The sequence below is a fragment of the Tachypleus tridentatus genome, chromosome 9, assembly GCF_004210375.1.
Source record: "Tachypleus tridentatus isolate NWPU-2018 chromosome 9, ASM421037v1, whole genome shotgun sequence".
NCBI classification, from domain to species: Eukaryota; Metazoa; Arthropoda; class Merostomata; order Xiphosura; family Limulidae; genus Tachypleus; species Tachypleus tridentatus.
This window is the reverse complement of record NC_134833.1, coordinates 13,277,259-13,289,376: the sequence shown is the minus strand read 5'-3', so window position 1 is coordinate 13,289,376 and position 12,118 is coordinate 13,277,259. Positions and strand designations below refer to the sequence as shown.

Sequence of the window (12,118 nt, the reverse complement as noted above, 5' to 3'; positions counted from 1 at the left end):
CCGGTAGGATCGATGAGAAGGATTGGTAAACCCTGGAAAATCGTTGTTCCCAGTTTAATTCGCCTTAACGTCAGCCCTTGTCTCTGCTTCGGGTTAGATTAATACTATAATATATCCCAGGGATATATTAGGGATATTATCCCTACAGGTTGCATGTCGAACCTTTTGAACGACGGGGGTGGCATCGTAAGTCATTACATCTATTCGTATTGGTCTTCAATACGTAATAACGTAATTTTGCGTTATGCTGTTGGTGACTCCATGAGGGAAGAATTGGTGAAACTGATTTCTTTACCCGGAAGAACACAAGGAGTAGATATTTACAATGCTGTGATGGAATGTTTTGACACAAAGTATTAAGCCCGAAAAGACAGTTTCGATCACTAGTGATGGAGCACCATGTATGGTTGGGTCAACATCTGGTTTCATAAAGTTGTTTGAGAACAAAATAAAACATCAAGTCATCCAGTTTCATTGTATTATACATCAAGAAGCTCTTTGTGCAAAAGAAAGTAGCAAAAAAATTAGATGATATACTCAAAGATGTTACAAAAAATGGTGAATTACATTATGACTCGTGCGCTTCATTTTCGTCAGTTTCAAACACTTCTTGATGAGGTTCAAGCACAATATAATACTTTAATTATGTATAACAATGTCCGATGGTTGAGCAGAGGACGTTTTCTGGAAAGATTTATTGCTTGCTTGAACGAAATTAGATTTTTTATGCATGAAAAAGGACAAGACTTTCCACAGCTCACTGATGTGGCTTGGCTTAATAACCTCATGTTCTTTACAGACTTTATATCACACTTCAATGCACTGAACACAAAACTACAAGGAGTAGGAGAAACAGCAGAAAGAATGTTCTGTGATATAAAGGCATTTGAGAGAAAATTGCAAGTTTTTGAAAAAGACATCGAAGGTGGGGAACTCAAATATTTTCCAAATCTGAAAATGCATTTAGAAAACTCGACAACATTTGCGGACTGTTCCTTAAGCAAACAGGAAATCTCCAAAGAATTTTCAAGCATTATCACGGTAGCGAAGGAGAATTTTAGTAACAGATTTATGCAGTTTCGAAAGATAGAAAAAAACTCTGTATTTTCTTACCTTTCCCGATAAAACTGAATTTGAAGATCTCGATCTTTCCTGTTTACACTGGTTGGGTTTGAAAACTCTAGAAATGGAGCTGGTAGAATTTCAGGAAAACTATACTTGGACTAATAAATTCTGTGCCCTGCGTAAAACACTTGAGAAAATAGAGTGTGGAGGGATCTTGGAAGAAAACGTTGCAAAGAGTTGTGAAAATGAAATTCTTAAAGTGTGGAATTCTTTGCCAATTAATTTTAAGTCAATGAAATTACTTGGAATAGCTCTTCTTACTTTGTTTGGATCATCTTACGCTTGTGAGCAGCTGTTTTCAACTTTGAATTTCATCAAATCAGACAGAAGAAACAAGCTTACAGATGAACTGAGTGCTGCATGTGTTGCTCTCAAATCAACAAAATATGAACCATCAATTAACAAGTTATCCGAGTGTTCACAACAGATCGCATTAATTTGATAAAATTCAAGACAAAATATACAAATTTTAAGTCAAGGTTATTTATTAGTTTCATTGAAACTTTTGTAATTCGACTTTTTTTAAAATAAAGATACTCATCAAAAAGTCGGTTTTTTATTGGAAAGTAACTGTCATTTTTTATGAAAATCTTGGCACGTTCGGATAGACAAAATAATTTTGGGTCACAATTGAGGCACGCAATCTCTAAAAGGTTCGCCATCACTGACCTAGATTATTAGACTCCACATGAACTACAGACTACATTATAATGATTGGCTGCCAGTTGTTATCTCGCCACTTTTTTATGCTACGTGGTTAAATAAACTTTAAAGCTACCCTACACAATGTGCAATGATGCACTTAGTAATACTGTTGTGGTTTTATTACAATACTCACAGCCATTATTGATGTAGGATGGCGGAACAATATTCAAAAACAACAAATACCTGGGATGGTTTAATTGTGTTGAAATGTAACATTTTCTTACGGTAATTGCTGTGTGCTGAATCCCAACATGAATCCATTTACGTTCATCATATTCACACGTTTCACGAAACGCCGTGTGTACCTTTACATAAATGAATTATTTTCAATGGAATTTGGTCACTTTTTGTTGTACGCAAAATGTTGACGACCAATAGCTATAGATTTCCCTAGAAAAGTCTCTAGAGCCTTATCGATTTTCTAAAACCAAAATTTAACTACGAAGATTTCGAAAATAATACTGTTTTTTGTCTATCACATAAGAATTTTTTACAAATTGGAGGAACTTTCTTACACAGATAAAATTATTAGTTCGTTTATCACAGTGAACACTCTTAATTTATATGAGTCCCGTTATTAAAGCCACACTAACTTTTATAAAGTGTAAAGCCTCAGGTATGTGTAATAAAGAAGAAATATTTGAGCGATCTCTATTATGAATTACTACAGTGATTCATGAAACAAATACGTTTTTTTTTAATATCGTGCCATCTACGTAGCCGTCCTAATTTAGTAGTGTAAGACTAGAGAGAAGGCAGCTAGTCATCACCACCCACCGCCAACCCTTGGACTACTCTTTTACCAACGAATAGTGGGATTGAACGTCACATTATAACGCTCCCACGGCTGAAAGGGCGAGCACGTTTGGTGCGACAGGGATTCGAACCCGCGACCCTCGGATTACGAGTCGAACGCCTTAACATACCTGGCCAAGCCGGGCCATAACACAAATAACCTGTTGAATAAATTAAGTAAGACGTTTTGTAAACTTAAGACAAAAATCGAAGTTTCCCTCCATCACAAAACGTACACTTTGATTTAAAAGATAAATAACTGTCAATGATCATCGATCATTATTAATGAAATTGATGAAATTATTAATAAATGAATCGATTGATTGTATATATATCACTTGCACTGGCTAAGTACTCTGAATTTGATTATCTTAATGTCCCTTGAGACGTCGTTGTGTGGATGGAGTTAAGCCTACCATATCTAACTAGTGCCATTTGAAATATAACAGAAATAAAAATATGATATTTTAATCCAGTATTTACTGGACAGAAAAAGCAAGCATAATGAGGCTGTAGAAGCCGTTTTAAATAACAGCTTGAAAATATACTACTTTTTTTTAGCATCATAAAACTGATTTATTCTCAGCGTTTCGTTCAAGTGTAACTAAAATTTCTGCATAACTTCACTTGGTCGTAGCGAGCTCGATCGACAGTAAGTGATAACAACACAAATAACGGTTCGCTGATGAATTGGTTGAGGCTGTATAGGATATACATTCTTATAACACGAAGGAAATTTCATCTTTAGGAGTTTGAACGTCTGTTCCTTGTATATCGTGATTGTAATAACTCTCACTTTGTAAAATACGCTACGGCATATAACATTATGGATGGCTATTGGACAACACATACGAGAACATAGACGAAGATTGATTGCCAGGAAAATGTAGATTACAGCACTGTCGCTAATTTTAAGTTGAAAAGATTCCTCTTATAGGTGTGTGATTTTGTTTTATATATGGCAACTTATGAATCTAATTTAACGAGATTTTGTTCAATGGAGAAGAAAAAGATATTTAATATCGTCGTATTAAAGTCCAAAGTTTGTAATGTTCGAAATCTATAAACATCCCTGGTCAAACATCTCTAGTTTTCTATAGTTTTTATCACAACTACAGCTTCCAAGGTTTATAGTGTACTGACTGTAGCAAACCAACAACATTAAAGTGTCCCTTAGCGTCGATTTACAAAACTTAGGCGAGGTTTTCCAAATTCTGTCGGCAACAGTATTTTTCTTACTTACAGTACATTGGTGATTCTTACATTCGAGAATCTACATAATTAGAGAACTTTCACAATACGCATTTAACAATATAAGTTAGTTAGATTTCTAAATATATATTTAATTAGATCAAACATCAATATTAAAACAAATATACATTAGTAAATCTCTATTAAACTTTCGGATCAGACGTCTCAAAGAAAAAAAAAAGTTCTCTTACTGTGCAAGTGATGCAAATACATCGAAATTAATACACGTAGGAAACGAAGTGTTTTCAAGCAACGTACGCCTTGTAAAGTCTTAACTTCTTGGTTATCTGTTGCATGTTATATCGCAAGCCTAGAAATAAGTAAGTTATTATAGAAATGTATCTCCAAACGGCTGAAACCCGGCATGGTCAGGTGTTTAAGGTACTCGACTCGTAATTCAAGGGTCACGGGTTCGAATCCCGTCACACCAAACATGCTCCTCTCTCAGCCGTGGGGTATTATAATATGACAGTCAATCCAACTATTCGTTGGTAAAAGAGTAGCCCAAGAGTTGGAGGTGGGTGGTGATGACTAGCTACCTTGTCTCTAATCTTACGCTGCTAAATTAATGACGGCATATGTGCAGATAGCCCTCATGTAACTTTGCGCGAAATTAAATAAAAAAACAAAAGCAGAACGCCTGGTATGGTATTAACACTTTTACTGATAAGGAGAGAACAACGTTTCGACCTTACTAGGTCATCTTCATCTTAACAAAGATCGAAACGTTGTCTCTCCTTATCAATAAAAGTGTTAATACCCATAACAATCGTTCTGAAATACGTTTTATTATAAGTGGGCTTTTCGTCATCAAGAGGTAAGTTATTGTAGATTTAATATTAATTATGGAATTACAAATGAGAATTATTATTCAAACATTAAGAAGTAATAATTAAAAGGTTTTACAGGTTTCTCGAAAATTCCTTGAGCAATAAATACAAATATACAACAAAATAAACACAATTCTACATACATTGAACTGAGTAATTAAATCACTTTGAAAAGAGAAAGCTGAACTTTTTTTGATGACGTAACAAGTAAAGTGTTGCGTCAGTCAAACGTGGTACGACGTAAAATGTATGCACGCGCTTGGCAACATTGTCAACTTTTTCCTGGTAGTTTAGTAATCCAGACGAAACCTTCACGCGGCTCTGCCAAATTTTTGACAGCAGGAAAAAGCTTAATGTCAAATTGTTTACCCACTTAATTCAAACATTATCTTATCTTTATCTAGATCGAAGAGTTCTTAAAACAAGAAGAGATAAAACGACACAGAAAACTAATCCATAGGTTCCTGTTATTTTTATTATTCAAAACTGTAATTAATTGATTTGTTTAGCGATTTATTGTCTATAGAAAAAAAATCTATTGACGTTGAACGCTGTTATTATCCTTCAAAAATCCCGAATTTTCCTTTATTGTAATCTAGTGTAATTACTTGATACATCTGAGTTGAGAAAACAGCTCTCTGAGTTGTTATCATATACAAGCTGTTATCCTGGTGAGTAAACAGTGGGAATGGATGTCATGGTATATAACACACAAATCATAATGTTCACATCGTTTATTTACAGTTATTTATAATTAAGCGCAAAGCTACAGTATGGGCAATCTGTGCTTTGCCCACTACGGATATCGAAACCCGGATTCTATCGTTGTAAGTCCGCAGACGTACCTCTGCGCCACTGGGGGAGATTGATAAAAAAACGTGTTATATAAGTATTCGTAATTATCTCACCCAAATTTTTCTATAAGCTTTAAGAACTAAGTATGAATATACCTGAAAGGCGGTATACACTGTGCGAGGATCAGGGAATCTGTGTAGGAGGAGGAAGCAGAGGAATGGTGGCAGTAGGGCCAATATTTTTATGACACAAGTTGAAACACAAGCAATTAACACAGCATTACATCCACCACTATACTGGTACAGATATGTAGATGACACGGTTGCGGGATTCAAATCTACAGAACACATACTTAATTTTTTCAATCACATTAACTCTATACATCCCAACATTAACTTCACATGTGAACAGGAAGAAAGCAATCAAATATCATTTCTTAACCTCAAAATTACAAGAACCGACACACAATTCAAAACAGAAATCCACCGAAAAATCACCCATACTGGACTATACATTCCTTGGGACTCAGCACATGAAACAAAACAAAAACTCAACATACTAAGAAACCAAATAAACATACCCATAAAACTATGCTCACCAGATAAAATTAACGATGAATTAGACAAAATAAAACAATACTTCAAACATCAATAAGTTTCCTCCACAAACCGTAGAAAACATTATACGCACACACCTAGACAGAAAGCAAAATCAACCAACAAAGTAAATATATCTCACGAATCAAAAATCACGAAACTATATACTGCTGTATACCATATATTCCTGACATCAGCAAACAAATAACCAACATTTGGCAAAATTAGTAACAAAATATGACATTCCAGTTAATACCAAATTTATTCAAAACCAGGCACAAAACTGAGGTCTATACTATGTAAAAACTACACTGACAAACACCACACCAACATTATTTACAAAATACAATGTGATAACTGCCACGACTTCTATATTGGAGAAACAAGTAGAAAAATGGAAACCAGATTCAAAGAACATAAAAAGTCACCATCACACGTTTTCGAACACTGCAAGTCAAATAAACACAACATAACCATAGAAAACACTCAAATACTAAATAAAGAAACAAACATAAACAAAAGCAAAATTAAAGAAGCCTTACTTATACAACAACTCAAACCCAAAATAAACCAATATAAAGGAACGCCTTTATACTATATTAATTTCATAAAATAAATAAAATTATATATTCAAACATCTAACACCGCCCTCTACATTCCGACACTAACTTACACAACCCCTTTCAAACATGTGGTCAGCTTCCGGTCGGTTACTTCTTTCTTTGTGAACCTGACGATGACCGAAGAAGGTCGAAACGTTGTTCGCTCTTCTATGAAAATATTTTCTCAACCCAAACGAGCCGTTTTGCATAAAAAAGGATATATTTATCTTACCAGATTTTGGGTTCACGTTTTACCTAAATGAGTGTTTATTGTATGAGCGTTTTGGTTTGCTATTAGCAAAAAAAACAAAGCTGTTTATTTTCCAACGTTTCGGTTTACTCTCTACCATAATAACTGCTTATTTTATCAATGCTTCAGTAAAACAGGTATAGTGAAACATACAGTTTAGATTGCAGAAATAAAATGTTAAGTAATATAATTCTTCAGTATGCTTTTAGTATTTCCGAACTAATATGTTTAGAAAATCTCACTGATGGCAACTTCTTACTTTAGAAAAATATCTAATCGTACACAGGTAAACAAAACAAGGTTAAAAACCTAAAACATTATTAAAGGGAAGTGAAAAAGTACAATTAAAATTAACTTTAAACAAAAACTACAAAGTGTAAAAGTTACTGGTGCTTAAAAACGGGGAACTTATTAGAAACATGCCATTTAATATTGCTTGTTTGTTTGTAACTAAGCACAAAACTACACAATGGAGTATCTGTGCTCTGCTCACCACGGGTGTCGAAAACCAGATTCTAGCTTTGTAAGTCAGCAGATATACCGCGGTGCCGCTGGGAGGCATTTAATATTGACACGTTTATTTTAAAGAATTGGACACAAAGATGTAATAAACAAGTGTAGAACAATGAAGAAAGATAACTAAACAGAAAACTTTAATTCTACACTGAAATAATCAGACCAAGATAAAGTCAGTTCTGTTTACAAACACAACCGTTGGCTCTAAATCTGGATAGAAAGAACCCGCTTCTTTAGAAAACAAAATATGAAACGTTTTGAATGCTCAGTGAAAGAAACCAGTCCTGGCATAGTACTAACGAAACGTTGTATATTTGTAATATTACCCTATTTGTTCAAGTGCTGTTCACTTTTTACAATATTTGACTCGCTAGTTGAAATAAGAAAGCATAAAGTTATACAAACCTAACAACTTATCGTATTTTATTTATTTTTCTAATGATTTAAATAAATTTTTCATTCATGCAAATATACGCACATCTCAAGAAACGCCATGTAAGTTAGCTTCTCGGAAATGACGTGCTTATGCATCATTTCTCAAGCAAGTCTATTTAGTATGTGCGATCAGAAGCCTAATGTACCCCAGTGGCTAAACAGTAAGTCCGCAATATTATAAAGATTAATATACGGTTCTTATAAATGTGGTGGTTACAACACGAATATCCCATTGTGTAGCTTAACAAGTAAACATAGGTAACCATTACACTTAACAAGTAAACATAGGTAACCATTACACTTAACAAGTAAACATAGGTAACCACTACATTTAACAAGTAAACATAGGTAACCACTACACTTAACAAGTAAACATTGGTAACCATTACACTTAACAAGTAAACATAGGTAACCACTACATTTAACAAGTAAACATAGGTAACCACTACACTTAACAAGTAAACATTGGTAACCACTACACTTAACAAGTAAACATTGGTAACCACTACACTTGACAAGTAAACATAGGTAACCACTACATTTAACAAGTAAACATAGGTAACCATTACACTTAACAAGTAAACATTGGTAACCACTACACTTAACAAGTAAACATTGGTAACCACTACACTTGACAAGTAAACATAGGTAACCACTACACTTAACATGTAAACATATGTAACCATTACACTTAACAAGTAAACATAGGTAACCACTACACTTAACAAGTAAACATTGGTAACCACTACATAACAAGTAAACATTGGTAACCACTACACTTAACAAGTAAACATGGGTAACCATTACACTTAACAAGTAAACATAACCACTACACTTAACAAGTAAACATAGGTAACCATTACACTTAACAAGTAAACATAGGTAACCACTACATTTAACAAGTAAACATAGGTAACCACTACACTTAACAAGTAAACATTGGTAACCACTACACTTAACAAGTAAACATTGGTAACCACTACACTTGACAAGTAAACATAGGTAACCACTACATTTAACAAGTAAACATAGGTAACCACCACGTAACAAGTAAACATAGGTAACCACTACACTTAACAAGTAAACATAGGTAACCATTACACTTAACAAGTAAACATAGGTAACCACTACATTTAACAAGTAAACATAGGTAACCACTACACTCAACAAGTAAACATTTGTAACCACTACACTTAACAAGTAAACATTGGTAACCACTACACTTAACAAGTAAACATAGGTAACCACTACATTTAACAAGTAAACATAGGTAACCACCACGCTTAACAAGTAAACATAGGTAACCACTACACTTAACAAGTAAACATTGGTAACCATTACACTTAACAAGTAAACATGGATAACCACCACACTTAACAAGTAAACATAGGTAACCACTACACTTAACAAGTAAACATAGGTAACTACTACACTTAACAAGTAAACATAGGTAACCATTACACTTAACAAATAAACATAGGTAACCACTACACTTAACAAGTAAACATAGGTCACCACTACACTAACAAGTAAACATAGGTAACCATTACACTTAACAAGTAAACATTGGTAACCACCACACTTAACAAGTCAACATAGGTAACCACTACACTTAACAAGTAAACATAGGGTAACCATTACACTTACACAAGTAAACATTGGTAAACCACCACACTTAACAAGTCAACATAGGTAACCACTACACTTAACAAGTAAACATAGGTAACCATTACACTTAACAAATAAACATAGGTAACCACTACACTTAACAAGTAAACATAGGTCACCACTACACTTAACAAGTAAACATAGGTAACCATTACACTTAACAAGTAAACATAGGTAACCACTACACAGTTAGGTAGACTAATCTTCTAACTATGAATCCATATAATTAGTCTAAAGGCCACACCGCCTATACTTTAAACGTTGAGATATTTATATGTAATTTATTGTCACATATTGAGTTACAATCTGTATAAGTGTTTCCACTTGTACATTAAGAAAATAAAATGTGTAGATGTGTTTCCAGTGGTGTAGTAAGTAGTTACAAGGTATAGAACTGTTTATACTTATATAGTAAGTAGTTACAAGGTATAGAACTGTTTATACTTATATAGTAAGTAGTTACAAGGTATAGAACTGTTAATGCTTGTATAGTAAGTAGCTACAAGGTATAGAACTGTTTCCACTTGTGTGATAAGTTGTTACAACGTATAGAACTGTTTACACTTGGGTAGTAAGTTGTTACAACGTATAGAACTGTTTCCACTTGTGTAATAAGTTGTTACAACGTATAGAACTGTTTTCACTTGTGTAGTAAGTTGTTACAACGAATAGAACTGTTTCCACTTGTATAGTAAGTTGTTACAACGTATAGAACTCTTTCCACTTGTGTAATAAGTTGTTACAACGTATAGAACTCTTTCCACTTGTGTAATAAGTTGTTACAACGTATAGAACTGTTTCCACTTGTGTAATAAGTTGTTACAACGAATAGAACTGTTTCCACTTGTGTAGTAAGTTGTTACAACGAATAGAACTGTTTCCACTTGTATAGTAAGTTGTTACAACGTATAGAACTCTTTCCACTTGTGTAGTAAGTTGTTACAACGAATAGAACTGTTTCCACTTGCAACGTAGTAAGTTGTTACAACGTATAGAACTGTTTCCACTTGTGTAGAGTAAACTGTTGTTACAACGTATAGAACTGTTTCCACTTGTATAGTAAGTTGTTACAACGTATAGAACTGTTCTCACTTGTATAGTAAGTAGTTACAACGTATAGAGCTGTTTCCACTTGTATAGTAAGTAGTTACAACGTATAGAACTGTTTTCACTTGTGTAGTAAGTAGTTACAAGGTATAGAACTGTTTATACTTGTATAGTAAGTATTTACAGTGTATAGAACTGTTCACACTTGTATAGTAAGTTGTTACAACGTATAGAACTGTTCCCACTTGTATAGTAAGTAGTTACAACGTATAGAGCTGTTTCCACTTGTATAGTAAGTAGTTACAACGTATAGAGCTGTTTCCACTTGTATAGTAAGTAGTTACAACGTATAGAACTGTTCCCACTTGTATAGTAAGTTGTTACAACGTATAGAACTGTTTCCACTTGTATAGTAAGTAGTACAAGGTATAGAACTGTTCACGCTTGTATAGTAAGTGTTACAACGTATAGAGCTGTTTCCACTTGTATAGTAAGTAGTTACAACGTATAGAACTGTTTTCACTTGTGTAGTAAGTAGTTACAACGTATAGAGCTGTTTCCACTTGTATAGTAAGTAGTTACAAGGTATAGAACTGTTTATACTTGTATAGTAAGTTGTTACAACGTATAGAACTGTTCCCACTTGTATAGTAAGTAGTTACAACGAATAGAACTGTTTCCACTTGTATAGTAAGTTGTTACAACGTATAGAACTCTTTCCACTTGTGTAATAAGTTGTTACAACGTATAGAACTCTTTCCACTTGTGTAATAAGTTGTTACAACGAATAGAACTGTTTCTACTTGTGTAATAAGTTGTTACAACGAATAGAACTGTTTCCACTTGTTAGTAAGTTGTTACAACGTATAGAACTGTTTCCACTTGTGTAATAAGTTGTTACAACGAATAGAACTGTTTCCACTTTGTGTAGTAAGTAGTTACAAGGTATAGAACTGTTCCCACTTGTATAGTAAGTAGTTACAACGTATAGAACTGTTCCCACTTGTGTAGTAAGTAGTTACAAGGTAGAGAACTGTTCCCACTTGTGTAGTAAGTTTTTTTTTCACTTCTAACTTCTATATAATTTTGAATGCTCTTTTTATTTTTAATTTCCCATCTGTTAAAATATCAAATCTATATTCACCAGGGTCTGATAACTTTATTGTTAACTGAAGATACAGATCTAATAATGTTGTTGTAAACATAAATTACACTTCTAATTACATTATTGTGAAGTTAAATTGTGGATCTAAAATCGTTCTTGTTATAATGTTTTATAGTTTTGTTGTTATTTGGAAATGCTCTCTAATGGAATTTTTCTGTTCATATTTTCTTTCGTTCAAAATTGGTTTGAAGTTTATTTTTTCAGTGACATGTTTCAGATCCTTATTTATATTTGCTAAATTTTTATGCATGTAATTCTGTCGCTAAATAATGCTGGTAGTGCTTGAGTTTGTAATTTTAACTCTTCCAGGGATGAATGCGTGAAACATAACGGTTTAA

General features: G+C 33.6%; 1 protein-coding gene across 1 annotated transcript; it reads left to right on the top strand.

Moving 5' to 3' along the window:
• Positions 1-570: 570 nt before the first annotated feature.
• LOC143226999 (general transcription factor II-I repeat domain-containing protein 2A-like) lies at positions 571-1,125 on the top strand. Its single transcript, XM_076458546.1, has one exon. The coding sequence runs from the start codon at positions 571-573 to the stop codon at positions 1,123-1,125; it is 555 nt and encodes a 184-aa protein (XP_076314661.1).
• Positions 1,126-12,118: the final 10,993 nt, after the last annotated feature.

Excerpts from the sequence above, each read along its gene's own strand:
- LOC143226999 (XM_076458546.1), top strand. The coding sequence starts at position 571 with ATGACTCGTGCGCTTCATTTTCGTCAGTTTCAAACACTTCTTGATGAG.